General features: G+C 31.1%; 6 protein-coding genes and 1 long non-coding RNA gene across 8 annotated transcripts; 2 read left to right on the top strand and 5 right to left on the bottom strand.

Annotated features, from left to right (window-relative positions):
* Positions 1-4,016: 4,016 nt before the first annotated feature.
* Positions 4,017-4,934, bottom strand: LOC134832612 (protein obstructor-E-like). The gene is made up of 2 exons (XM_063846694.1): positions 4,892-4,934; positions 4,017-4,834 (listed from the first exon to the last, which is right to left on the bottom strand). Exons 1-2 carry the CDS (start codon positions 4,932-4,934, stop codon positions 4,017-4,019), a joined length of 861 nt encoding a protein of 286 aa, XP_063702764.1.
* Positions 4,935-5,797: 863 nt separating this feature from the next.
* On the bottom strand, positions 5,798-8,671 carry LOC134830301 (uncharacterized). Of its 2 annotated transcripts, XM_063843730.1 has the most exons (4): positions 8,495-8,671; positions 8,324-8,410; positions 6,463-7,508; positions 5,798-6,351 (listed from the first exon to the last, which is right to left on the bottom strand). In XM_063843730.1, exons 1-4 carry the CDS (start codon positions 8,526-8,528, stop codon positions 5,959-5,961), a joined length of 1,560 nt encoding a protein of 519 aa, XP_063699800.1. In that variant the 5' UTR covers positions 8,529-8,671; the 3' UTR covers positions 5,798-5,958. The 2 variants fall into 2 exon arrangements, with proteins under 2 accessions (XP_063699800.1, XP_063699799.1); XM_063843729.1 differs by having other exon boundaries at positions 5,798-7,508.
* A 118-nt stretch (positions 8,672-8,789) lies between these two features.
* On the top strand, positions 8,790-17,578 carry LOC134831290 (dedicator of cytokinesis protein 7). The gene is made up of 8 exons (XM_063844987.1): positions 8,790-8,926; positions 9,006-9,081; positions 9,149-11,572; positions 12,252-13,037; positions 13,723-15,964; positions 16,712-17,111; positions 17,174-17,323; positions 17,381-17,578. The coding sequence occupies exons 1-8, from the start codon at positions 8,895-8,897 to the stop codon at positions 17,424-17,426; spliced, it is 6,156 nt and encodes a 2,051-aa protein (XP_063701057.1). The 5' UTR covers positions 8,790-8,894; the 3' UTR covers positions 17,427-17,578.
* Positions 17,579-20,381: 2,803 nt separating this feature from the next.
* LOC134830819 (dolichyl-diphosphooligosaccharide--protein glycosyltransferase subunit 1) lies at positions 20,382-22,297 on the bottom strand. The gene has a single exon (XM_063844404.1). It carries the CDS (start codon positions 22,200-22,202, stop codon positions 20,832-20,834), a length of 1,371 nt encoding a protein of 456 aa, XP_063700474.1. The 5' UTR covers positions 22,203-22,297; the 3' UTR covers positions 20,382-20,831.
* A 581-nt stretch (positions 22,298-22,878) lies between these two features.
* LOC134830471 (uncharacterized) lies at positions 22,879-23,841 on the top strand. Its single transcript, XR_010161971.1, has 2 exons — positions 22,879-23,027; positions 23,093-23,841. It is a non-coding gene; the product is annotated as an uncharacterized LOC134830471 (long non-coding RNA).
* Positions 23,641-24,360, bottom strand: LOC134830470 (large ribosomal subunit protein P1). The gene is made up of 2 exons (XM_063843971.1): positions 24,179-24,360; positions 23,641-24,056 (listed from the first exon to the last, which is right to left on the bottom strand). The coding sequence occupies exons 1-2, from the start codon at positions 24,251-24,253 to the stop codon at positions 23,793-23,795; spliced, it is 339 nt and encodes a 112-aa protein (XP_063700041.1). The 5' UTR covers positions 24,254-24,360; the 3' UTR covers positions 23,641-23,792.
* Positions 24,361-25,313: 953 nt separating this feature from the next.
* On the bottom strand, positions 25,314-27,332 carry LOC134831055 (uncharacterized). Its single transcript, XM_063844693.1, has 4 exons — positions 27,136-27,332; positions 26,314-27,079; positions 25,967-26,261; positions 25,314-25,805 (listed from the first exon to the last, which is right to left on the bottom strand). Exons 1-4 carry the CDS (start codon positions 27,285-27,287, stop codon positions 25,327-25,329), a joined length of 1,692 nt encoding a protein of 563 aa, XP_063700763.1. The 5' UTR covers positions 27,288-27,332; the 3' UTR covers positions 25,314-25,326.
* Positions 27,333-27,337: the final 5 nt, after the last annotated feature.

Raw genomic sequence — 27,337 nt, 5'->3', positions numbered from 1 at the left:
TGATGTAAAAAGGAAAGAAACAAAGGAAATGCGATACGGAATTCCATTTCAATATATTACACAACGTACCTGAGTGAACTCTTTGAAAACCAACTTTTCACACATTTCCATTGTTTTTCCATTTTCTCCTTGTTTGTAACTGAAACCTTCTCATTGTCGATGCAATTTCAGTAAAAATCACTTCAATTGTTTGTCCAAGTAGCGCTTTTGTTTTCTCGAGAAAAACATTTTTAGATTCTGACGGCAAACAACACGTCTTAATTAAACGTTGAAGAACACCCTCTTAAATCAATCTGAACTTTAATAAAGTAAAAACATTCCCTCGGGGCGTATAAAACAATGCCTATCTCTCTCGTTTTAATAACGCAATCCAGACTCTCAAGTCTCGACATGAAAATTTAAAGACGAAAATTACTTTCATCGCAAATTTATTTCACACAGGCAACGAATTATTGCCTCTGTTGTGCGGGGACTCGAGTGTTTCATTGTTATTTTGTGTATTTTTGCGGATTGATGGAACAATATTTTATTCATGCGTCTCATCTCCACACACTGCTGCTTGTCGGAAGTGAGAATTTAATTAAATTTTGATGAATTTACGGCGAAAAATTATTAAAGAGACGGCTTCCATGCCAATAAATGATACAAATTTCGACAAAAGCTCTCAGTGAATGGCAAAAAACCGACAGTCAGACACACAAATAATAATAATAACAAAACGGAGCAATGCCATATGACACCTTAATTGCAATCTGTTGTGATTTTTCTGTCTCTGTGATGTCTCTCTGATGTTGCAGCGTGCGGTATTCGTGCTAAATATAAAATGAAACAGCTAAGCCACAGACAGAATCGGAACAGAAATTGAATTTTCGCTCAAAATGAGGCTAAAAATACGCTTTACTGAGCAAATTAGAGACGAAAATACGGGAAATTCGATTGGAGAATTGGATTTAATGCGATTTTAGGTCATTTTATGTTTGTTATGTGTTGATGATATTTTGAGTTTTGTTTCAGCAAATGAAGCATCAGGCGTCTCCATGCACAGAAAAATTAAGTTGAAGGAAGAAATTGTTGCTTCAGCTTAAAGATTCTCAAAAAATAATTTAAAAAATTTGTTTAATAAAAAAAAAATAAGTTTTTGACAATTAAAATAAATTATTTGATAAAATTTTCTCAAAAATAAAATTTTATATAAAAAAAGTTCTAAAATTTTTTTTTAAATTTTTTAAAGATTGTTACAAAAAAATTAAATTAAATATTTTATTTTGAAATATTTTTTTTTTGTTTCTTTTTTCGTAAAATTTCGAATTGAAATTAAAAAATCGTAAAAATGTCAATTCAAAAAATGACAGTTAAAAAATTTGAAAATCGCTACTTTGCTAATTCAAACCAAGCTTAAAAGAAAAAAAAATATTATTCTGTTCTAAATAAAAATTTGCAGTTATCGTTTCAACAACAATATAAAATAAATAAATATCGATGCATCATCATCATAAATAATCCTTTTAAGATGTCTCTGTCACTATTTCTCGCATTTCTTTGTGTATTTGCACAAGAGAAAATATTTTCATTATTATATGAGTTTCTCACTCGTTTATTCATTATATCGCAATATAAAAATGTATTTTTACTGCATTCTGAACGAGAATCTACGACGCAATGATATCTAAGCTGCTAAAAAGTTTTCCTCTATTCTCCCTAAAGTTTATATAAAAGGAGGAAATAAAATGTAATAAATACGGGACGAGACGATATGAGAAAGACGAAGAAAATAAGTTGTTTGTAAGGCTTTTCACTACAAATTTCAATTTTATTTATTAGTATCCTTTGAACTGTAAAATTTACTTGTGTGCAATCTTTTTGTGCTGTCTTTTTCATGTCGTTGTAGTTTACAACGGGTTTTTGTATGTCTCGGGATTTTACGGCAAATGGATGCATTTATGGCATATTCATAACAGTTTAATGTACATTGCTTAGAAAATTTATAAGATGAGACAGGAAGAAAGCTGAGGAAGATGGTTTAATGTGTTATGAAGCTCTACAAATAATTTTAAAAGATTTGAAAAATTTTAATTCAGCAAAAAAAATCGGATTCAGCTCTTGAAATTTTTAAGTCAGCAATTCAAATTTCAACCTGAAATTCAGCAAAATTCTTGAAAAAAAATTTCGGATTCAGCAACTAAAAACTTTAATTCAGCACATCAAATTTCGAATTCAGCAGTTCAAATTCGATTTAGCAAAACAAATTTCGAATTCAGCGCCTGAAATTTATTATTCAGCAACTCAAATTTTGAATACAGCAAAAAATTTCAAATTCAGCAACTAAAAATTTTTATTCAGAATAAAAAATTTCAAATTCAGCAAATAAAATGTTGAACTCAGCATTTCAAATTTTAAATTTAACCCCTTTTTGAGTAAATTTCAACAAATTTTTCACTACAGGGCACTTTTTAGATGTTTCGCAAACTTCTTTTTCGTTCACGCAATGAAAACCTAAACACAAACCAAAAACGTACGATGATACAAAACGGAAATAATCAGATAAATTACTTTTATTTGCAGCGAGCAATAGTTTGGCTTCATTTTTTCGAGCAACGCATCGAAAGAGGTAACTGCAAATAGAGAAGGATGCGAGCAAACATATTTCCGAGAAATATTATTTCCAAGCCATATGAGAAATATAGATATTTTGTTGCCATTATGCGCTTCTTTTGAGAAAAATATTGGTTAAAAAAATTAAAAAGAAGGGATCATAAAAAATTGTATTGAAAGATATATTTTTCCATATTGAGAAAGAAAAAGGAACAGAAATAAGAAAAAAAAAATTTTGTTTGAATTGAAGTTTTTTCTTATTTTTTTAAATAAAATATTTTTTTTTGTCATTAAAAAGCTCATAAAAAGGAATTTATTTAAATTTTTTGCATTAAAAAAAATAATAAAAAAATTAAAAATAAATTTTAATTTAAAAATTAAAAAAAAATTTAATTTAAAAATTAAAAAAAAATTAATTTAAAAATTTAAAAAAAAAAAATTAATTTAAAAATTAAAAAAAAAAATAAATTTAAAAATTAAATAATTTATTATTGATTTTTTTAAAATATAATTCAAAAAAAAAAACTATAAATTAAAAAAAAAAATATTTGTAATTTTTTTTGAATTAAAGTTTAAAAAATTAAAAATTAAAAAAAAATTAATTAAATTAAATTTGGATTAATTAGAATTAATTTCTTAAAAATGTCAATTGAAAAAAAAAATTTTTTTTAAAACATAATTTCAATCAATTTTCTTTAAAAAAATATTTATTTAACTAATATTTTTTATCAAATCCCGCCTTCGAATCACATTTCCCAAAATTTAACGCTCCAATAATCCATTTTCAATATTTTTCTTGTAACTCGAACTCTTCAAATACATGTAACGACAACCATAAGAAGAAAAAAATCCCTTTTGATGAATTTTCAAATCAAATATCAAGAAAAAAAATCTTCAGTATCACGTTACCTCACAAAAAAAAAATCATTACATGAAATCAGATCAACGATACACGATATTATTTTAAATTTTTGATTTTTATTCGAATCTGATATTATTTGCCTTAATTTTTCATCCTCTTTTCTTCTAGATTTCTTTTGCAAAACTCGATTTTTACATGCAAGAAGACGTTGGAGCACGAAAAAATGCAATGAATACGAAATTTAAATAATGTGATTGTTATTAGGAGAATTGTTCGAACGGAGATTTGCGGTTGAACGTTAAGTATTCATTGAATTTTTATCGATTTTGTGATTATTCACGATTATATTTTTTTCATTATTTTTAGATTGGAGCAGCAGAACAAGTAATATTCGACTTCACTGGCGGTTTTTTTGGCTTTCACGAACTTAAGCTGCGAAATTTTCTCATTTTTTGACAATTTTTGAAAAAAAATTATCAAAAAATGAGAAAATTTAGGAAGAAATAACGAAAAATAGCTTAAAATTGTGACTTGCCAAAGAAATCAACGGCGCTGAGGAATTCTACTTGCTTGCTTTTGGAAATTTTTCGTCTTCGGTGAAGTCATCGCCCATCATTTCAAGCTTTGTTTTAGAATTTTTAGATTTTTTCGATTCTTTCAATTTTTTAAATTTTTCTTCATTCTCAACTTTAACATTTTTTGTCTTTGTTTCATCTTTTTTCAACTTTTCAACTAATTTTTCTTCTGTTTTTCCTTTTTTCAGCTGACTTTTCGTGTTTCGATAACATTTTCCGCTCTTCAAAAATTTCGGCTTGACACAATCAGCCGATTTTGGATCAAAAAGTTTTCCTTTGGCGCAAATCATCCATCGTGGCTTCCCGTTGTAACAAATAAAATAATGATCGCATTTGTGAGGACTTTCGAAATATTGCCCATTTCCTGCATTTTGAGGACATTTGAATCCCGTAAAAGCCTCAATGTCACAATCTTCCGCCAAATCGGACCATTCGCAAGTTTCGCTTTTCACATTGAACGCCAAGTTTTCCGGGCAACTCAAATCCGTTGGAGCGCCATTTGAGCAAATTCGGTATCGATTGCATTCAGAGGGACCTCCAATGATTTTTGTTTCGAAATCGTAAGAACATTCCTCACAAGCGTTGTTTGGTTCGGGAAGCTTTCGACGCCCGCAATCGATGTGTTTTAAATGAACGCAAGGATATTCTTTCGTATCTGAAGGCAGAGAAGCGTTAAAAACTAATCCATTGGGGCATTCTTGTAACTCGGGGACTCCAGATTTGCAGGAAAAATATAAGTCGCAGTGATGTTTGTCAGCAAAAACTCCGTCGGGCGATGGGCAATTGAATTTTTTTGAAGTTGCGTCTTGAAAAATTTAATTTTTTTAAGAGAAATTTTTATTTTTTTGGAAAATTTACTCACAATTTATGATGAAAACGAACAAAAATGTTGAAAAAAGTCTCATTGCTCGTCAAAAGTTACGAAATTTGTCTTGTCAATGAGAGACTGAAGCGATTTAAGGTCAAGAAATGCATTTTATAGAATAAATATTGAATGTTTTCATTACAAAATTCACGTTTTGTGCTTTCGCGTAATTTTTTCATTCATGAAAAGAGACGTGACGTTAAGAATTTCATTTAAAAATGGATTGTTTATTACTTCAAAGCGTTTAAGTCTCAAGTTTTTATGTGATTTTATGAAAAAGTTGCACAATTTTTAATTTTTTTATAATTTTTATGAAAAATATTTTTTTTAATTATTTGTAAAAATTTTTAATTCTTTAAATTTTAATGAAATTTTTTAATTTAATTTCAATTTTTTTCAAAATTTTTAATGAAAATTTATTTTAATTTTTTTAAATTTTCAATTTTTTTAAAATTTATAATGGAATTTTTTTTAATTTTTATTATGAAAATTATTTAAAATTTCTTATGAAAATTATCGATTTTTTAATTAAATTAAATGAATTTTTTTTTAATAATTTTAAATATTTCTAATGAAAATTTTTAATTCTTATACAAAATATTTTTTTTATTTTTATTTAATTTTTTTTCTAAAAATTAAAAAAAAAATTAATTTTATTTTATTTATCTGTTTAAATTTTTTATGAAGTTTAAAAAAAAATATTGTTTTTTATAAAAAAGCAAGAATTCGAACTAATTTTTCGAAAATATTTTTCACAAAAAATACTAATTTTTAGAAAATTAAAAAAAATTAAATTTTTTAATAAAAACTTTGAATATCAAGAAATTCGAAGAATTTTTTTATTTTCAAAAATTCAATATTTTCCATTTTTTGCGATAAATAAAAACAATTTTTAATTTTTTTGGTTAAAATTCAATAATTTTTATTATATCACACTAAAAATGTAACAAAACTGCTAACTTTTTGTCACAAAGCACTTAAAAATACGTCAAAAAAAGTTTAAAAAAATATTTTGATCGACATAAAAAAAAAACGAAAAATTAAAACAAGAAAGCAGCAAAAAATCACAAATGTTCCATAAAACGAATATATTTCTGAATGATCTCCGGGATAGATGGCAGTGACATGATTGTATCGACAAATGCTTTATTCGTCCTCGATTCCCTGTGAATCTCCCTCCGAATCTTAATTCTCACAATTTCCTGCAGCGACAACGGAACTAAAGCGTATTTCTTCTCTTTTTCGTCGTAAACGAGTCTCTGATGCTCGCAAAGTGTCAAAAGTGAATTATCCATGTGTTCCATGGAAAAACTCTCGTTATAAAGTACCGTGAAGAAAAGCGTCGAAACTGAATAAAAAACGTTCGTGCAAAAGGGAAGAACCATCTGAATGGGCCTGACATCGAGATACGTGTACTTGAGGATGTGCCACATGAAATTCGGAATGCGTTCGAGAACCTGAATCAAGATATTGTTGAAATTGATGTGAAAATGCGCGAAAATGGCGGAAAATAAGACGTGAATGCGACGTGCGCGCTCATTCGGGATATTTTCCGACACGAAACTCACAGCTAGGGTATCAACGACGTGCGTTCGTTCCAAATGGTAGCCTTGTTGCTTGAGTTTTAGCAGCACATCGATGAAACATTCGAGCCGTTCGTCGAAACGGTAGTTGGTACGTGCGAGAATCTTGCAAATTTGAAGTAATTCCGCGTGCATCGTTGGATTTCCTTGATCCAGTTGTTCTCGCAAGAAGCCTAATTCGTGAGCGACGCGTTCGTAATAGTCGTGCAACAAGAGACAGAGAATAAAACGTTCCTTTTGCTCATTTGGACTGAAAAGAACACAAAATTTCTGTACAGTAACTCCCATCACGGCATTTCGATCAACTCCATAAAAGCCATCGATGCAAAATTTCACGAGTTTATGCGAACTTCCCTTAATAGCGACAAAAAATATGCGAAAAATCGAAATATACATCTTAGCTTCGTCCGTTTTGTCGACACCATCTTTTGTGATTACCAAAGGTTCCAAAATCCGAGCAATATCGAAGTAAAAATTTCGTCGGAAATAGTGATGTTTGAACGTTTCATCCAAAATTAAGTCGATAACGTTTTTATTCAAGGCCTGCGTTCGCTTTGTCACATCAACATCCGTTTCGAGGACCAAAAATCGCCATAATTCGTGATAAGCTGTCGCAAATAAATCCCATACGCTGTTCTCCCGAACCGCCATACTAACGAGATCCATCGCGAAACTATGGAGAATTGTTTGTCCTCGTTTATCGGCGTCGTTTAAATTCACGCCATTTTTTATCAGTTGACGAACTTTTGTGGTGTCAGCACTTTGCAAGGCTTTTCGCAGCACGTTAATTTCGCCCATTTTGCGACGTTTGGATGTCGAGGATGGCGGAGGTTTTGTGTCGTGCATGATTTCGAGCGCCGTGAGACGTTTGACGATCTCTGAAGGGGTTTCCAGGATGCGGAGCGCGATGTCGAGGGGAGTTTCGTTTTGAGCGTTTTTTTGTTTGACATCCAGAAGTTTGTAATGATGCATTAAGACTTTGAAAATTGGCAAATCGGCTTTTATCACAGCAAAGTGTAGGATTGAATTACCTGAAAAAAATAATTATTTTATTAAAATTATTTAAGAAAAATTTTTTAAGTATTAATAAAATATTAAAAGTCCATATTGAAGAAAAAGAAATTAAAAATTTTTGAAAAATATTTTTAAATTTAAATTATTTAAATATTTTTTTTAAATTAAATTTTTAATTTTTTTTATTTTTTTTTTTCATTAATTAATTAATTTTTTTTTATTAATAATTTTAAGTATTTTTTTAAATATTTAATTTTAATTTTTTAATTGATTTTAAATATTTTTTTATATTCTTCAAAAAAATAATTTTTATTTAATTTAATTTTAATATTATTTTTTTAAAAAGTTTTTTTTAATTTCCTTTAGAAAAATATTTATTTTATTAAAAAAAAATATTTTAAAATTTATTTTTTATTAATTTTTTTTTTTTTTTATTAAAATATATTTTTTAATAAAAATAATTACCAATTTATTAAAGATAAAAAAAATAATTAATTTTTATTCTTTAAAATATTTAATATTTTTATTTCATTTTTTTTTTTCAAATATTTTATTTTAAATTTGCTTTTAAAAAATAAATTAAATATTATTCTTAAATTATTTTTTAATTAAATATTGATTAATTAAATAATTAATAAAAAAATTTAAATAAAATTATTTTAAATTTTAAATAATTCCTTAAAATAATTTTATTTTTTTTAAATTAAATTTCAAAGTATTTTCATTCAAAAAAAATTTTTTTCGATTTTTTTTTAACGAATTAAATTTTAATATTTTTTTCGTAGATCACTGATAAGCCCTTTAAAGGGCCTTTTTTAAGAAAAAAACTTACCATCAGCATTTTGAGTTGCGAGCACAGCTCTTTTGTTGTCGGCCTGCTTCAAAATACTCTCGAATGCATTTGAATCTCCTTCGTTAACTGCGTTACATAAAAACACATAAAAATTAATGTTAATTTTCGCCTTTCTAAAATAAATTTGCAAAAATTTTCCATTGAACTTACTTGCATCAAACAACTCCGAGCTCACATTTGACATTTCATCCGACAAATTTCGCGCAATCCAAAAGTCCCGTGATCGTTCGTTATCTTCTTTAATTCAAGGATTTTCTCTAATTCCCGAGCAAATCGACGTAATTTGTGTTTTTTTTGGTTTCTTCAGACTTTTTTGTTTACCTTTTTAGATTTTGCGGCCCAGATGGAAAAAAATTCACACTCAGCCCAGTTCGAAATCGAAGTAAAAATTTTTGATAATCAAAACAAAACAAAAAAATTCAATATTCAGTTCCTGCTTTTCAGGATTTTTACGAAATTTAAGTGAAAATTGATGTTTTTAATCATGATCTCGAGCGTCAGTTTGTAGTTTTGAAGGTATTTTAACGAAAAATCATCGAAAAAGAGGAAAATGCAACGTGCTTTCGCCCAAAAATTGTCCAAGTAAGTGTTGGGCGAGTCGATTTCTCAAGTTTTATCGGTTTTTCGACAAAAAATTAACAAATTTTTATCTTTTTTGTAGACAACATGCCACAGATGTGCGGAAAAATGTCGCAAATCACATCGTACCGACGGAAACATCGTCAATTGGTTCATCGGTAAGTCCTTTATTCACAATTTTTTTGAACCGCACCCATTAACACTCCATATTTGTTTGGATTTTAGGTCTCCTTGAACGAACTCATTGAACCTCTTGACTTTGAAGAGTTCTTGCAGCAACATCAAAACGCCATTTATCGCGATCCCTTGCGAAATATTTTGGATTTTCCCCTCAACGACATCCAAGTAAATCTCATAGACCGAAAATTACGCACCGTTGACTACGTTTTGCCGCAAGGAGAGTTATCGTCGTTGCCGCATTACGTTCAGCATTGCATCGGAGCGTTCACGAGACCTTTTAAAGTTGTCGAATTCAGTCAAAGGCATCATTCCAGTTCGAATGGGAGTCGTTCGAGGCTTGAACGAACATGCAGTGTGTACCATCAAGAGTTCGAAATTGATCAAGATTACGATTTGAGCTCGTTGGATGAGACTTTGGTGTATCAGAGTGACAGTTGTACGCCAAGTAGTCGTCAAAGTATCGCGAGTTTGTCGTCAGTATCGACTCTCGTGTCAAGTACGGACACTTTAACGCCCCGCGGATCATGGGCTTCGTTCGATTTGAGAAGTTCGGCGAATGATCCGCTCATCGATGGCATCCTTGAACGCGTTCAACCCGAAAATATCGATCAAATTAACGAAGCGAAGCGTTTGGAGGAACGCGTTGAGAACCTTTTTAGTCTTTATCCGGACATCGAGATCGAAGATGCCATCGAGAGACGTCCCCCAGCGAAAATGCCGCACGAACATTTGGGAAATCGCATTTTTGTAAAGTGTCATCAACTGAAACTCGAACTCGAGTTTGAACCAATTTTCGCGCAAATGGCTTTGTACGATGCCAAAGAGAAGAAAAAACTTTCGGAGAATTTTTACTTCGACATGAACTCCGAAGGGCTCAATAAGATGCTCTCGACACACATTCCCTTCGCCGATCCCAGTTCAAAAGCGCGTGGCGGGATTTTTGAAATTTCAGAACCGAGTAACGACTTATTTCTCGTCATAAAATTGGAAAAAGTCCTTCAACCGGATTCAATTGAAGCGTATTTGAAGGATCGCGAAGACAAAGAAAAGTACATTGACAAGCTGAAATCAAATGCGGCGGATTATTGTGAACGTTTGGGCAAATATCGACAACCTTTTGCATGGACCGGCATTTATTTGAACAATATTTTCAACGGAGAGTCGTACAATGATGACAAAAGTGAACGAGATAGCATCGGGACAAGCATTTCTTCGAATAGTTTGGATCGGAAATCATCAACGAGCAGTTTTGAGCAGTTAAAAAAACGTGCTGTGGATATGGGAACACTTTCACGTCGCGGATCGCTTGAAAGAAGTCGCACGGAGAAACGTCGTTCATGGTCAGCGGAAGATTTCGCGAATTGCGTGGAGAATTTCCGACCAATTTGCATCACGGTATCGAGTTTTTTCAAACAAGAACCCGAAAAAATGCGAGATGAAGAACTTTATAAATTTCTCCCTGAGTTGAAAAGACCCAGTTCGGTTGTCAAACGATACAAATGCATACCCGGATCAATAAAACTTGAGATAACTCCCTTTCCGGATGTCAAAAATTGTCTTACTCCGGAACTGGCGAAGCTTAAACCGTTCTCCGATGAAAATATTCGACCTATTAAGGAAGTTCTTGAGTTTCCAATTGCTCCGATTTTCAATCCGCATTACAGTTATCGCAATTTGCTGTACATAAATCCGAAAGAATTGAACTTTACAGCTGCTCGAGCAGGGCAATCCGCGAGAAATATCGCTATTCGCATTCAACTCATGGCTGGAGAGAAACCATCCGATGCTCTTCCCCTGATTTTTGGCAAAAGTTCATGTCCTGAATTCAGTACGGAAGCTTATACAGCAGTTACTTACCACAATAAATGTCCCACATTTTACGATGAGATTAAAATTTCTCTTCCAGCTGAGCTGCGACAAAATCATCACATACTTTTTACCATTTTTCACATTTCGTGTCAAAAGAAGGAACTTGAACCGAAAGCTGTTGAGACTCCTATTGGGTATACGTGGCTTCCAATTCTCTCGGAAGGTCATTTGAACATCGGAGAACATGCGTTGCCCATCATGATTGAAGAACCGCCGCCAAATTATTCGTACATTCCGCCCGTTCAGCTTCCGGGAACGAAATGGCTTGACAATCACAGGCCCGTTTTTACAGTTACGGTTGAAGCTTCGACGTCGATTCATACGTTGGATCCGTATTTGGATAAATTTTTCATGCTTTGTGAGTGTTTGGAGACGAGGAAAATTCCGCCGCATATTGGAGAGTCGAATATTGAGAAGGAATTTAAGAAGGCGTTGGCGAATTTGAAGGAAGCGGATTTGATTCAGTTGGTGAAGAATTTGCAAATGGTCTTTGATAAGTTGATTGAATTGTTTGTGACGACTTATAAGATTGGAGGACAGATTTTGTCATTGGCGCCTATTATTTTTGAGAGTATTTGTCAGTTGTTGGAGAAATTATCAGTGAGTATTCTTTAATTTTAAAAGATTTAAAAAAAATTAAATTAATATTTTTTAAAAAAGTTATTTAAAATTTTCTAAAAAAAAATATTTTTTAAAAAAATAATATTTTGTTTAAAATAAAAAAAAAATAAAATTAAAAAAAAAATAAAAATAAAAAATTTTATATTTTTAAAAAATAAATTAAATAAATGATTAGAACTTTTTATGACAGTTAAATTAAAAAAAAACAAAATCAAAAAATTAGATTCAAAAAAAAAAAAAAATAATAATAAAAAAATAATAAAAAAACAAGAAAAATTTATGATTTGAAAAAATTTTGAATTAATTTTTAAAATTTTTTTAAATAAATTAAATTTTTAAAAAATTATTAAATTATTATTTAATTAAAAATTAATTAGAAAAATTTTTAATATTTTTTTTTAAATTAAAATTTTAAAAAATTAATTTAATTAAAAAATTAAATATAAAAAAATTACAAAAAAAAATAGAATAGAAAAATTTATAATTTAAAAATTATTAAAAAAAAAAATACGGCTTAAAAAATCTAAAAATAATTTTTATTTAAAAAAAAAATTTATCCAAAAAAAAATCAGATTTTTTTTTAAATTTTGAATCAAAAAAAAAAGTTAAAGTTAAATTTAATTTTCCAGCTGAATTAATTTAATTTTTTTCATTTCAGACACTTTCTCACGATCAATATGGTCGCCAAAGTCTCGTTTCAACGTACATTCAATTCCAAGCAAAAATTCCGCATCCTCTGGATCTCAAGGCATCCGCTTCAAACAAAGAAGGCGATGAATTAGGTCGAAGTTCGAGCAATCCTGATCTCTATTTCGCCTCCGTTTTATCTGGAAAAACTGTCGATCGAACAACTTCCATGCGAAGCGATTACTCCCCAACTGGATTGGGACCCAAAGATGGCGTCGTTCGACTTTTGCACGAAGAACTCGCCTTGCATTGGGTTGTTGCGAGCGGAGCTGCTGCAACTTTATCTCTCACAAATTCGTGGATGTTGTTCGAACTCATGATCAAAAGTATGATCGAACATCTTCACATCACGAATCAACTTCAGTCGAATCGCAAGACACGCTTCCCACATTCCTTCACGGATGACATTTCAACTCTCGTGAATTTAATTACGACGAAAATTATTGGATATCATAGCACGGATCCGAAATTGGCGACGTCTATTAATGCGAGTTTGGCATTTGGCATGTTTGATTTGCTGTCAATTATGGATCGCGGCTTCGTTTTTTGCTTGGTTAAGATTTATTATAAACTCATGACGAGCAAAAATACGTCGATACCGGATTTGATCCATTATAAAGTTGATTTTTTGCGGATTTTGTGCTCGCATGAACATATTGTGGCATTGAATTTACCGTATGGGACGCCGTTTACGACAATTAGTGCATGTTCGAGCCCAACGCCGAGTATTACGTCGTCTAATAGCGGAAATTCATTCGTAAGTTACATTAAATTTTTACTTTTTTTTTTAACAATTTTTAACGTTTTTCAATTGATTTTTGACAAAAAAAAATATTTTTCTTTAAAAAAAATTATTTCATTAAAAAAAATTAGAAAACAAAAAAAGAATAATTAAAAAAAACTTTATTAGAAATAAATTTATTTAGTGAATTTAAAAAAAAAATATTAATTTGGTAAAAAATTGAATAAAAAAATTTTTTTTCTTCCTTTTTTTATTGAATTTTTTAAAGAGCAATTTAAAAATTTAAAAAAAAAATAATCACTTGTGAAAATTTTAAAAAAAAATTAGAATTTTATTTTTTTTTTTATTGGTTTTTTAAAATATTTTTTAAGAATCTCAAAAAAAAAAATTAGTTTTCAAACAATTTTAAGTTTAAATAAAAATTGAAAAAACAATTTCAAACTTGCGAATTAAATTTTTTTTAAAAAAAAATATTTTTTAAAATATAAAAACTAAAAAAAATTAAAAAATTATTATTATTTTTTTTTTTTTGAATGAAAATTTAAGAAAAAAATTTTTTTTTAATAGAAAAATAAAAAAAAATTAAATGAAAAAATAGTTTTTTTTCAACAAAAATTATTTAAATGCTCAAAAATCAATTGAAATACGATTAAAATAATTTTTTTTTACCAACTTTAATTTAAAAAATTTCCATTTTCAGCCAAATTCCGACAAAGCATTATACGCCGAACTCACATCCGAATATCGTGCGCAACATTTCCTCATCGGCTTGATGCTTTCCGAGCTAATTGGCGTCATGGAGTTATCTAACTCCGACTTACATGGTCAATCTATCCGCGCTTTACGTGACTTACTCGCATCTCACGACACAGACCCCCGTTTAACGGATCCCGAAGCGAAAGCTCGTGTCGCTGTCCTGTATTTGCCTCTTCTTGGCATCGTAATGGACATTATTCCGCAACTTCATTCATATTTGCCCGAAGATCACGATCGCATGCACACAATTGGCTTGCTGGAAGACTACCAAGGACCCACGGGCGTTGTTTCCGACACAATTAGTCCCGAAGTTGCGTATGCCATCAGCGGAAGTCGCATGTACAACTTCGTACAAGAACCGATGAAGAACAAAGTGCCATTAAGTAGCATCAATACACGTCATTTGCTGGCTTCTTTCTTATGGGTGATCAAAAATATCGAAAAAACTGTACTAAATAAGTGGGTTTCGGGTCTTTCGCCGCATCGATTGTACCAAATGTTGCAAGTTTTGAACATTTGTATCCCGTGCTTCGAGTATAAGGGCAGGAAAAAGCCAACAGTTCGCCGGGCACAAACGCAAAGTTTCAGAAAAACGCCGGATATGAAGGAAAAGTTGGAAGAATATATCAGAGGAACGGGAAGTGCACGCACGGAACTCATGAATCGCAGAAAAGATCGAAATTCAACCGAAAAATATCGTTTCAAGAAGGATCAGATGCCATATCGCACGGTTTTCTACGATTATCAAGTGAAGGGCGCCGAAAATGACTGCGAAAGTAACCAACATATCGACGGAGCTCTCGCAACGGAAGTTTCCTTGACAATTCTCGATACGTTGGAGCTTATCACGCAAGTCGCGTTCAACACGGAGATCCATACGAGCATTTTGAGCACCGTGATGAAAGTTTTGCTGCATTCGCTGTCACGAAATCAAAGTGTTCAAGCTTTACAGAACATTTTTGCGACTCAGCGATCAATTATTTACAAATCTCACAATCTTTTGTTCGACGACGAGTCAGATAATTGTGCGGATTTGTGTCTTTTACTCCTGAAACACTGCGGAAGTCAATTGCCATCCGTAAGATCGCAAGCAGCAGCTTCTCTATATCTCCTCATGAGACAAACTTTCGAAATTGGATCGAATTTCCCGCGAGTCAAGATGCAAATTACTCTTTCGTTGTCGTCATTGGTTGGCACGAGCTCAACTTTCAGCGAAGATTCGTTGCGGAAGGCGTTAAAGACGATTCTCGTATATGCCGAGACAGATTCCGATGTTCAAGACACGACTTTCCCCGAACAAGTGCAAGATTTGCTCTTCAATCTGCACATGATCCTCTCCGATACGGTCAAAATGAAGGAATATTCGCAAGATGTCGAGATGTTGATCGACTTGATGAACCGCATCGCAAAAGGATATCAAAATAGTCCCGATTTGCGACTCACGTGGCTCGAAAATATGGCGAAAAAGCACATTGAACGCAGTAATTACACGGAAGCAGCCATGTGTTACATCCACAGTGCGAGTCTCGTTGCCGAATACTTGAGTATGCTCGATTCGCAAAACCATCTTCCCATCGGAGCAGTTTCCTTCACGCAAATTTCGCCAAATACGTTGATGGAATCCGCTGTTTCTGACGACGTCATTAGCCCAGGTGAAGATGGAATCTTTTTAGGGAATAGATTCACGGAGACAGGCTTGAAAACGCTTTTGGAAGAAGCTGCGAACTCGTTACAGATTGCCGGGATGTATGAAGTTATGAACGATGTCTATCGCGTATTGATTCCAATTCATGAAGCATCTCGAGAATTTCAAAAGTTGAGCAAAATTCATGGAAAGTTGCAAGAAGCGTTTAATCGGATTGCGCAATTGAATGGGAAACGACTTTTTGGAACGTATTTCCGTGTTGGGTTTTATGGAAATCGATTTGGAGATTTGGATCAGCAGGAGTTTATTTACAAAGAACCGACTTTGACGAAGCTCAGTGAGATTTTTAGTCGTTTGCAGAGCTTTTATTCCGAGAGATTTGGTCCGGATGTCGTTCACATCATAAAAGATTCGAATACGGTGAATGTCGAGACGTTAGATGCGGATAAGGCGTACATTCAAATCACATATGTCGAACCTTATTTTGAGACTTATGAGTTGAGACAACGGGAGACGTATTTCGAGAGGAATTTTAATATCAGTAAGTAAAAATTTTTGATTTTTTTTTGAACATTTTTATAAAAAAAATATGAATTGCATGAAAAAAAAAATAAAAATTCTCAAAAAATATTTTTTTAATTTTTCAAAAAATATAAAAAAAAATAAAAAAGAAAAATATTAATTAAAAAATATAAAAAAAAAATTATTACAGAAAATAAAAAAAATCTAATTTAAAATTATTTATGAAATTTATTTTTATTAATCAATTTTTGATTTTTTTTTTATTTTTTTTGATAAAAAAAATTTTTTTTTAATGAAATTTTGAAAAATTAAAAAATGTTAAATTAATTTTTTATTTATTTTTTTTTTTAATTTTTGCATTTTTTAATTAAAATTTAAAGAAAAATTATAATTAAAAAAAATAATAAATTAATTACAACAGAAAATAACAAAATTTTCTAATTATTAATTGATTTTTTATTAAAAAAAAATACTTCAATTTATTTTTGTTTTTAATGAAATTTTAAGAATTTTTTTTAATAATTTTGCAATAATTAAAATTGTGTTAAAATTTCTAAAAACAAACCATCTTATGAAAATTGTTTCAAATAATTTTCTTGAAATTTTATTTTTTAATTTTTAATTTTTTTTTTTTTTTTTTTTTTTTTGATAAATTTTATATATTAAATTTTTTTTTTAATTTTGTATTTAATTTTTTTTAAAACTATTAAAGACTATTAAAGAACAAAAGTTAAAAAATAACTTTTTAATTTTTTTCTCTCTTTAGAACGTTTCATCTTCGCAACTCCCTTCACGAAATCCGGCAAAGCGCATGGCGAACTCAACGAGCAATACAAACGAAAGACGATTCTCACGACGAGCGAATATTTCCCCTACGTAAAGACCCGAATTCAGGTTGTAGCAAGAGAATCCATTATTTTAGAACCCATCGAAGTTGCTATCGAAGACATTCAAAAGAAGACTTTGGAGCTCGCAGCTGCAATAAATCAAGAACCTGCCGATCCAAAAATACTTCAGATGGTTTTGCAAGGCTGCATTGGCACACAAGTGAATCAAGGACCTCTCGAAATGGCATTAACTTTCTTGCAAAATATTTCCGATGGCACGACAATTCCCACGAAACATCAGAATAAACTTCGATTGTGTTTTAAGGATTTCTCGAAAAAGTAATTTTTTCAATTTTTAAACGAAATTTCAAGAAAAATTTAAATTTTTTATGATTTTTTAGATGTCACGACGCCCTCAAGAAAAACAAAGGCTTAATTTTAGCCGATCAAAAGGATTATCAACGAGAGCTCGAACGTAATTATGTACGTTTCACGGAGCGCTTGACACCTCTTATTACAATTACTCCTCTTCAAACACAAGGATTGATCAAGTAAATTAATTTAAATTTTTTTTCAAACAATTTTTTTTAATTTTATATTTTTTTTAGCTCAATCGCATCAAAAAATAACAAATTTACACCTTTACGATGGTAAATCATCGAAAATTAGTAAAATATACCAAAGTTTCCTATAAAATATAGGAATTTAAAAGGAACAGTGTTCTGAGATTATCTTCTAAATATTTACTCTAAATATTGATATCATTAGCAAAACATGACAAAAAAAATATTTTTCCTTATTTTTAAGACAACAATTGATCATCACAGTTCAAAAGTATTTTTATTAAATTAATTTTAGATCTCGTAAGATTTTTTTAAGATTTTATTTTTTTTATCAATGTTTTCTTACATAAAAATATATTTTACTCAAAGTATAAAATATTCCAAAATTTTACAAAAAAAAATCTCAGACTTAAGAGATTTTTAATAATTATGATCTTAATTCTTTCAATTTTTTTTTTTTGAATAGAAAAGTAAGTTGAGCAATAATTTAGTATCTACGAAAAATACGTAAATAAAGAATTTTTGTGAAATAATTTTTTTTGTGTTTTATTAAAAAATTTAAAAAAAAATTTTAAAGAAAGAAAATTTTTTAATCAACATTTTGACCCTTAGCAATTATTTAAGGCTTAATTTTGCCATTCATTAATTTTGACGGAAAGAAAATTACAACTTTTAATATATTAAGTGAAAATTAGCTCTTTCTTGATATTGCAAATTATTTAATTAAATTAAAAAATAATTTGAAAAATATAAAAAAAATATTAATGAATAATATTTAAATAATTAATAAAATTATTAAGGAAAATTAAATTATTAATTTTCAAATTTCCTAATTAATTATTTTAATTAAAATAAAAATTTAAATTTAATTTTTAAATTTATTTTTTTTTTAAACACGTCATTAAAAAAATATACGTAAAAAATACGTAAAAAAATACGTAAAAAATACGTAAATTTGTTTTTGGGCTCCTGTAAATTTATTTTTGCGCAAAAGGCATTGAGACCTATTGTAATTTGTAGCTCTGAATCATATCTTTCAAACGAATGTAAATTTGACTGTCTACGATAAGTACAAAGCTAAAAATATCAAATTTCATGATATTGCAATTTTCACATGCAACAGTGTCGCACATAGAATTTGTCAAAATACGTAAATTTGTTTTAGGGCTCCTGTAAATTTATTTTTGCGCAAAAGGCATTGGGACCTATTGTAATTTGTAGCTCTGCATCATATCTTTCAAACGAATGTAAATTTGACTGTCTACGATAAGTACAAAGCTAAAAATATCAAATTTCATGATATTGCAATTTTCACATGCAACAGTGTCGCACATAGAATTTGTCAAAATACGTAAATTTGTTTTAGGGCTCCTGTAAATTTATTTTTGCGCAAAAGGCATTGGGACCTATTGTAATTTGTAGCTCTGCATCATATCTTTCAAACGAATGTAAATTTGACTGTCTACGATAAGTACAAAGCTAAAAATATCAAATTTCATGATATTGCAATTTTCACATGCAACAGTGTCGCACATAGAATTTGTCAAAATACGTAAATTTGTTTTAGGGCTCCTGTAAATTTATTTTTGCGCAAAAGGCATTGGGACCTATTGTAATTTGTAGCTCTGCATCATATCTTTCAAACGAATGTAAATTTGACTGTCTACGATAAGTACAAAGCTAAAAATATCAAATTTCATGATATTGCAATTTTCACATGCAACAGTGTCGCACATAGAATTTGTCAAAATACGTAAATTTGTTTTAGGGCTCCTGTAAATTTATTTTTGCGCAAAAGGCATTGGGACCTATTGTAATTTGTAGCTCTGCATCATATCTTTCAAACGAATGTAAATTTGACTGTCTACAATAAGTTAAAAGCTAAAAATATCAAATTTTATGATATTGCAATTTTCACATGCAACAGTGTCGCACATAGAATTTGTCAAAATACGTAAATTTGTTTTAGGGCTCCTGTAAATTTATTTTTGCGCAAAAGGCATTGGGACCTATTGTAATTTGTAGCTCTGCATCATATCTTTCAAACGAATGTAAATTTGACTGTCTACGATAAGTGCAAAGCTAAAAATATCAAATTTTATGATATTGCAATTTTCACATGCAACAGTGTCGCACATAGAATTTGTCAAAATACGTAAATTTGTTTTTGGGCTCCTGTAAATTTATTTTTGCGCAAAAGGCATTGAGACCTATTGTAATTTGTAGCTCTGCATCATATCTTTCAAACGAATGTAAATTTGACTGTCTACGATAAGTACAAAGCTAAAAATATCAAATTTCATGATATTGCAATTTTCACATGCAACAGTGTCGCACATAGAATTTGTCAAAATACGTAAATTTGTTTTAGGGCTCCTGTAAATTTATTTTTGCGCAAAAGGCATTGGGACCTATTGTAATTTGTAGCTCTGCATCATATCTTTCAAACGAATGTAAATTAGACTGTCTACGATAAGTGCAAAGCTAAAAATATCAAATTAAAATATACGTAAAAAATACGTAAATTTGTTTTAGGGCTCCTGTAAATTTATTTTTGCGCAAAAGGCATTGGGACCTATTGTAATTTGTAGCTCTGCATCATATCTTTCAAACGAATGTAAATTTGACTGTCTACGATAAGTTCAAAGCTAAAAATATCAAATTTCATGATATTGCAATTTTCACATGCAACATTTTTCTCCGGGGACGTCATAACTAACATTTTTCTCCATTACACATATGCTCTGAGGCGTATTGTTTTCGAGATTACCTCTCAGGAACGCATTTTGTAGGGCAAAATCAATATATAAAAAAAAAAAAAAATAAAAATTAAAATAAATAATAAAATTTGCTCTGAGGCGTATTGTTTTCGAGATTACCTCTAAAATAAAAAAAATAAATATAAAAAAAAAAAAAATAGTAAAAAGGTAATGAATTATTTAAAGAAATAAAATAAAAAAAAATTAATTTTTTAAATTATGTAATTATTTTTTTTTTGTAATTTTCATGATAAAAATAAAAACTCAATTTTTAATTTTTTTTTCACATTTTTATTTTTAATTAAATCCTTAACTTGTATGTAAAGTCTGTACTCATTATTTTTTTCAATTTATTTTTTATACAAAAAACAAGACACAAAAAACTAATTAAACGAGAGAAATGCATGTGAATATTAAATTTTTGGTGAATGTGACTCAATTGCAGCGCGCGGCGTGTCTAACTGGATTTTAAATCTAATTATTTTTTTTTTAGCACAAAACGTTGTTAACTAATTGCGAATGTTAAATGCCGATAAAAGTAGAAGAAGTTGAAGTCGAAGACAGGAGGAGATCGTTTCTCTGATATTTTAAACGTTGCTTCTGATATAATTGTTTCCGTCGTTTCCGTCATGATAGGTAATAATTGGTTCCTCGGTAGTTTCCGTAGATGAGCTGTTAGTTGTAGTTGCACGAGATCTTGTGTTGCAATAATGCACGAACGGAAATCGTCTCCGATCCTATTCCTTGTGCGCATGCTGCTCCTGTTGCTTGATGATGGAGAAATCGAGTCGCATCCAGATGATCACAACCAAGAAGATGGCATACAAGAAGCCGACAACGAGCAGCGGTTCTTGCAGCAACATCACTTTGGGGAATGTATATTTCAGGTTGAAGTCGTTGATGTGATTTTCGACGAGATTTTTCTTCGTGAACGAGATAACGGGACGTCCAAAGGTATCCAAGTACGTGTAATGCAGCGCATCGGGCAAACGTTGCACGGAATATGGCGTGATGAGTTTGATATTTGTGCTGCCCTCGGGCAAAACGACTTTTGTGACGATCTCGTCGACAACCATATCGTCGAAAATGTGATCAATTAAACGCATTTTCAGCATGTAATTGTCGCCGTTTTGGAAAAGATACTCGAAACTGGGTACATTATAGCCCAAAGTGTATTGGGTCTTCCATCCGCCGAACAAGGGGAATCGGGGACGTAAATCCAACTCAACACTGTCTTTTAGGATGCGCATCGCCGAGGTTGAGATGTTTCCGTTCATGTCGCGATAATAGACGCCAGTTGCGGATGACGGGAGAATCGTTTTGTACGACTTGACACTCGGTTGGGAGCCACGTGTGTCTTTTTGGTAGTCATATCGTGAGAAGGATCCCTTCAATTTCGCTCCAGCATGCACAATTTCCAAGGTTTCTTCGACCGCGATGTTGCCCCAATGCGATACTTCGATCCAACGTTGCAATCGGGTGACTGTCAAAAAGGGCGAATGGTTCTCGTAATGCACGACAATTGGTTCCGTGGCAAATGGCTCGACATTATCATACGCTCCATACGTGATTTGGGTGTCGGAATGCGTGGAAGGCTTCACTTGCGTGAAACTTTCGACATGACGCGATGCCAAATGGATCGTTGTCTTCTGGGTCAAGGTCTTGTAGGGCGAATAGAAGTAAGCGTTGCCATAGTAGCGAACCAATTGTTTGTCTGCCTGCGTAATTTGTGCCGGATATGGCTCCAAAAACTTCGTGTAAACCGTTTCGATGTACACCACGGGATTCGGCGACGCTCCAAAGGAAAAGATAAACTCCGTGCCTTGAGGACTTTTGCTTTCTGTCGTTTTCAACTCCTTCTTTTGCGTATCCTTCACCGAGATGAATGACAAATGCTGCCGTTCCGCATCCGGCACGACAAAAACGTAATTTTGGATGTTTTTGCCCTGTTTGTGCTCCAGCGTTATTTTGTAATTGATTTTTACGAGTTGCGAGCTGATGTCAATGGTACGGTCCACATTCTTATTTTGGATTTCGGGATCGACGCTCGCTGCGAGCGACATGCAAATGCCTGCGAGGGCGCAGAGAATGGAGAATTTCACTTTCATCGTGAGTCCGGCGTAAAATTTTGTGATTTTTTTGCAGCGAGAAGAGCAAAAGGAAATAGGTGACGATAGCTGATTTTCTTTCGGGGTGTCACTTGTGTCAATTCGCGCTGATTGGCTGAAAATTACGACGCTGACACATCCATTGGGTGACACGTCATGCGTCAATTGAAGGCCCATCTGTGTTTTGAGACGAGAACTAAAATTCGTTTTAGGCCGCTCCAAATTTATTTCGAACTTTTTGTCCTAAAAACTTTTTTTTTTAAAATGGGGAGGGCATCAAAAATAAAATTTTGAAATACTTTTTCATACAAAATGACAAATATTCAATGAATTTTCGACCGATGATCAAAATTTTCATTGATAATTTCTTATTTAAAATTGATTTCCGAGAAATTCAATTAAAAAAATTGAAAAATAATTTTTCACAAAAAAAAAACTTGAAAAAATTTTTGAAAACATCAGTTTACTGATTTTTTAAAAAATATTTTTAGAGAAGGAAATTTTTTATAATATATCATTTTCAATGCAAAAAGGTTAAAAAATTTAATTTTTTTTTTTTAATTTTTTTGTAAAATCATGAAAATATGCCAAAAAAACGTTAATTTTTGATGAAATTTTTAACTTTTTTTTTATTTTGCCCCATTGGGTTTTCAACTTTTGAAATGGGACATGGGACAAAAAGTTTTAAAAAAATTTGGAGTGGCCTAAACAATTTTAAAACTCTCGAATTTCATTAAAAATCTATTAAAATTTCATTTAATTCGGGAATGATTGAATCTCAACGTGAACAAAATCTCAATTTAACGTCGTTAAATACTCATTCAGGTAAAAATTCCTTTAAAATTTCATTATCAAGGTCAATTTAAATTAAATTTTCCTTTAAATTTTAGATCATGGAAGGTCCATCGTATCCCGAATCCTCCCTTTTTGATCTTTTTCCGCAAGTAACGTCTCCCGAAAGTGACATTTTGCCCGAAATCGATGAGAAATCCTTCGAATGTTCGCATTGTACGAAGCGTTTCAAGATTCATCGTGACCTTCGGAGGCATTTTCGGATACACACAGGTGCCCGTCCCTTCCAATGTTCCTTTCCCGACTGTGATAAGAGCTTTTCGACAACCGACATTCGTAAAATTCACGAAAAAATCCACAAAAATGAGCGAGATTTCAAATGTGCCTTCGCTGGATGCGAAAAATCCTTCACGAACAAACGAAATTTGGTGAATCACGAAAATATTCACTCACAAACGAAGCCTTATGCGTGCAAAACGTGCGAAAAAAGGTTTACGGAGTACTCGGCGTGGTACAAACATGCGAGAAATGTTCATCCGGAACCGCGAGATGCAAAAACAAGAATTCACAAATGTAGATTTTGTCAGAATTCGTACAAAAATAGGCAAATTTTGGAGAAACATGTGAAGGAGAAACATGAAACGGATTAGTTTTAAGATTTTTTTGACATCACTTTTTTTTATTAGATTTCTAATAAACTTTTTTTGTACGTTAGATTAGATGCGCATTGAACTGCACAAATATTCCAAGCGGATGTCGTGACTTTTTTGATGTTTTTGAAAAAAAAAAATTCGAAATCTAACCGAAGAGACCCAATCCCATGTCGTCATCTTCTTCTTCCTCGGATTCTTCCTTCTTCTTCTCTTCTTTCTTGGCTTCAGCAGCTCCTCCGGCAGCGGCAGCGGGTGCAGCAGCGGCAGGTGCGGCAGCTCCAACGCCTGATCCGATGTTCGTGATCAATTCCTTGACGTTGCAACCTTCCAAGGCTTTGGCGAACAAACCGGGCCAATAGGGTTCAACATCGACGTTGGCAGCCTTGAGGATGGTTTGGAGTTTTTCACCCTGCAAAATACAAAAAAAAAAATTGTTCACATGTGAAAATAATGTTCTATAGATGTACGCATGGAAGAACATGGCGAACGCCATGTGGCGATGAGACGAAATTTTTTAAGGGCGAAACTTACAGTTACGGCGACATCATCGTCAACGAGGACGAGTGCTGCATAAACACAGGCTAATTCAGCTTTAGATAGAGCCATTTTTCACTTGTTTTGTGGTATTATTTACGGTGCAAGTCGCAAAGAAATGCCTTAGCGGATTCCGAACAAGCACACTTGACAAGAGCGCGATTGGAAAAGAAAGAGAAACGTCACGATGCTTTGCTCGACACGCAATTTTTCGTGAACTGTCAAATGATCGAGAATAAGGTAACAATATTTCCCAACATTTTTAAAGGATTTATAATTTTTTTAAAAAATTTGTATTTTTTTTAATAATTTTTATATTTCTTTAACTCTAATTTTTTTTTTAAATCTAATTTTTTCATTTATTTTTTTTTTTGTTTATAACAAATTTATTTGATTTTTAAAAAAATTTGAAAAAATAATTTTTTAGTCTTTAAATTTTTAAGAACAATAAGGATTACATTTTCATGAATCATTTATTCGAAAAATTTTAAATAAATAATTGTTCAAAATTTTTAATTTTTTTTTCAAAATTTTTGTTTATGACAAAATACTTTTATTTTTCGAAAAAATAAAAAAAAAATTCTCAAATTTTTGCAGTTTTTTATTTTATTAAAATTCTATATAAAAAATTACCTTAATTCAAATTTTGAAATGCTTTGAATTCTTTTCAAAATTTATTTTAATATTTTTCTTCAAAAATTTTTTTTCTCTTAAAAATTGAACCAATTTTTTTTTTAATTTTAAAAAATAAAATTTTAATATAAATATTTTTTTAATATAAAATTTTGACCCTTTTTTAATTTTTAACAAAATATATTTTTAAAATTAAAAAAAAAAAATATAAAAAAATATTTTTTATTTTTATATGATTTTTTTAAAAAATATTAAAAATTTTTTATAGTTTCAAATTTTAAATTTTGCGAAAAAAAAACCTTTTTTAAAAAAAAATAATTTTGAATTTTTTTAAAGAAATTTTTGACTTTTTTCAGAATTTTTTATTTGAAACACAAAATATCAAAATTTTTTCGAAGAAATTATTTAAAGTTTTTTTTTTTTTTGAAAAATTATTTATTTTTATTTTATTTTTTTTTAATAAACATAATTTTTTATATATTTTTTAAAAAATATATTTATAAAACTTTTTTTTATTGATAAAAAATTCTCAGATTTTCGATCTGTCTCACATCAATATTGCAAAACTTGAGATTCTGTTGATGCAATTTGTGAAACAAATATCCGTCAAATTTCACTGTCGGCGCAAAATCACGCAATCCAATTACTTTGAAGACTTTCACGAGAAATTGAAACATTTTCAGATATAAAAATGAGGCAGTAAAAGCATCTTTGAACAAATATTCCGGAGGATCCATGTGAACATTTGCCGAGTTAAGAACAGTTAAGAGCAGAATGTCAGCGAGATAGATTGAGAGATTTCCTTCTTTCACGAGGTAGAATAATGTAGCAACAGGAAGAATTAGTTCTTGAGGTAAACTAAAGAGTCTATCAGTGTTTAATGGGATGAAATGACTTCCGAGCAAAATCCAACGAAGAATTTCTTTTCGTTTCTCATCTAATCCGTCATTTGGATCGCGAAATATGAGTTTTTCAGGCGAAGGCACGTTAACTGAAAAGAAAAAAAAATTGAAATTAGTCAAAAATTATTTTAAAAAATTTGAAATTGATGAAAATTTGAACGAAAAATGAACCCTAACAGTTCAAATTTGGTCGAAATTTTGTTTTTTCGATTAAAATTTTTTTAACAGAAATTTTTCGTCGATCACTCACATATCGGATAATTCGGTTTCCACAAAATCTGTCGATACGGATCTTCGTGCGACATTTTTATCACAACTTTCATTTGTAAATTCGGGTCGTTGACATTTTTAAACATAGCTCCAACCATTTTTGCTCTTATCTCCAAAGCCATTTGACTGTAAGGTTTCTTACTTGTGTCTCTCATATCTTGAAAAAGTGTCGTACTTGTGTATGGATATTGTTTAAATAACGCAAAAGCATCCGTCAAATTATTTTCCAACAACTTTTGCAAAAATTCAGTTCGTTTTTCGGATTTTATAGAGTTCTAAAAGGAAAATTTGTTGAAAAAATTCTCAAAAAGAGTTTAAAATTCTTACATAATTATAAATTTCGATGCCGCTCTTCAAAAAACTTTTAAATTTTTGCCAATCTGATCTGTGGGAAAACACATCTCGCGTAATTTTGTCGAAAATTTCCTCTCGTTCGACGAAATTCAACGGCAAAGGTCTCACATAATGTGCAATATTGTCGAATTTATCGCGCCATCCGATGCGATTGTGAAATCCCTTGATATCCTCGAACTGTACGATATCATTTCCGCCTAACGCTCCAAAAACGGGCATTTGTTCCTGCGATAAGGCAAGATGAGCTCTCAACGCTGCTCGATTATACGCTGTCGTTGTCATTTTTTCCTCATCCATTTGCTTGACGGACCAATATTGCCATTCTCCCGCATAAATTAAAAAATCCGAGTCATCACCTAAAACCGCAAAAGCCGCATTTTTCGTTGCAAAAGCTGCCAATTCCAAATCACATTCGTTATCCATGGAAATATGCAACGATCCATATTTTTTCGCTTTTTTCCTCAAAACGGAGCCAATCAAAGTTGTTGTTGGACATCCCGCTGCAAGAATTTCTCTCAAAGGCACGTGATGCTCAATTTTATCAATTACCGCCAATTGTTCTTCGTATTTTCGGTTCTGTCTTTGAATCCAGGTCGGATGTTTGTCATCTTGAGGAGGTCCGTCGCTGAAAAAAATCAACTTTGCTCCGGCAATGAGTAATTTTTGGAAGAATTCGTCAATTCGAGCACAATAAACTTCTGTTCGCATTCCACAAAGCATCTCTGCGTCAATGGTACAACTGAAAAAAAAGCAAAAAATTAATAAAAATTCAATTTTTTTTGGGATTTCAAGTACCAATGGTTCATCATCGAGTCCAAATCGATGACGAGAAGTACATCTTTGCCGGTTTTTTGTTTTTCTTGTTGAATTTCCTGATCTACTTTTACGTTTCGAGTCCCATTTTTGACTTTTGTCTTAATAAAAGTGTCTAATCCGCGGATTCCCATGCTTTTTATCTGAAATTTTAGTAAGAAATGATGATTTTTCGGGGATTTTT

Source organism: Culicoides brevitarsis, chromosome 2 (assembly GCF_036172545.1).
Source record: "Culicoides brevitarsis isolate CSIRO-B50_1 chromosome 2, AGI_CSIRO_Cbre_v1, whole genome shotgun sequence".
Classification (NCBI taxonomy): Eukaryota; Metazoa; Arthropoda; class Insecta; order Diptera; family Ceratopogonidae; genus Culicoides; species Culicoides brevitarsis.
Note: the sequence above shows the minus strand (reverse complement) of the source record. Positions and strands in the feature narration are given on the sequence as shown.

What these genes read in the sequence shown, in the direction of transcription:
- LOC134831290 (XM_063844987.1), top strand. Translation starts at nt 8,895, where the DNA reads ATGCAACGTGCTTTCGCCCAAAAATTGTCCAA. An exon ending in CTAATAGCGGAAATTCATTC is followed by an intron (nt 13,038 to 13,722) that starts GTAAGTTACATT and finishes TTCCATTTTCAG; the next exon opens with CCAAATTCCGACAAAGCATT. An exon ending in CAAACACAAGGATTGATCAA is followed by an intron (nt 17,324 to 17,380) that starts GTAAATTAATTT and finishes TATTTTTTTTAG; the next exon opens with CTCAATCGCATCAAAAAATA.
- LOC134830819 (XM_063844404.1), bottom strand. Translation starts at nt 22,202, where the DNA reads ATGAAAGTGAAATTCTCCATTCTCTGCGCCCTCGCAGGCATTTGCATG.
- LOC134831055 (XM_063844693.1), bottom strand. Translation starts at nt 27,287, where the DNA reads ATGGGAATCCGCGGATTAGACACTTTTATTAAGACAAAAGTCAAAAAT. An exon ending in GACTCGATGATGAACCATTG is followed by an intron (nt 27,080 to 27,135) that starts GTACTTGAAATC and finishes CTTTTTTTTCAG; the next exon opens with TTGTACCATTGACGCAGAGA. An exon ending in GAAACCGAATTATCCGATAT is followed by an intron (nt 25,806 to 25,966) that starts GTGAGTGATCGA and finishes TTTTCTTTTCAG; the next exon opens with TTAACGTGCCTTCGCCTGAA.
- LOC134832612 (XM_063846694.1), bottom strand. Translation starts at nt 4,934, where the DNA reads ATGAGACTTTTTTCAACATTTTTGTTCGTTTTCATCATAAATT. An exon ending in GTTCGTTTTCATCATAAATT is followed by an intron (nt 4,835 to 4,891) that starts GTGAGTAAATTT and finishes AAATTTTTCAAG; the next exon opens with ACGCAACTTCAAAAAAATTC.
- LOC134830470 (XM_063843971.1), bottom strand. Translation starts at nt 24,253, where the DNA reads ATGGCTCTATCTAAAGCTGAATTAGCCTGTGTTTATGCAGCACTCGTC. An exon ending in ACGATGATGTCGCCGTAACT is followed by an intron (nt 24,057 to 24,178) that starts GTAAGTTTCGCC and finishes TGTATTTTGCAG; the next exon opens with GGTGAAAAACTCCAAACCAT.
- LOC134830301 (XM_063843729.1), bottom strand. Translation starts at nt 8,528, where the DNA reads ATGTCAAATGTGAGCTCGGAGTTGTTTGATGCAA. An exon ending in CTCGGAGTTGTTTGATGCAA is followed by an intron (nt 8,411 to 8,494) that starts GTAAGTTCAATG and finishes TATGTAACGCAG; the next exon opens with TTAACGAAGGAGATTCAAAT. An exon ending in CGCAACTCAAAATGCTGATG is followed by an intron (nt 7,509 to 8,323) that starts GTAAGTTTTTTT and finishes TATTTTTTTCAG; the next exon opens with GTAATTCAATCCTACACTTT.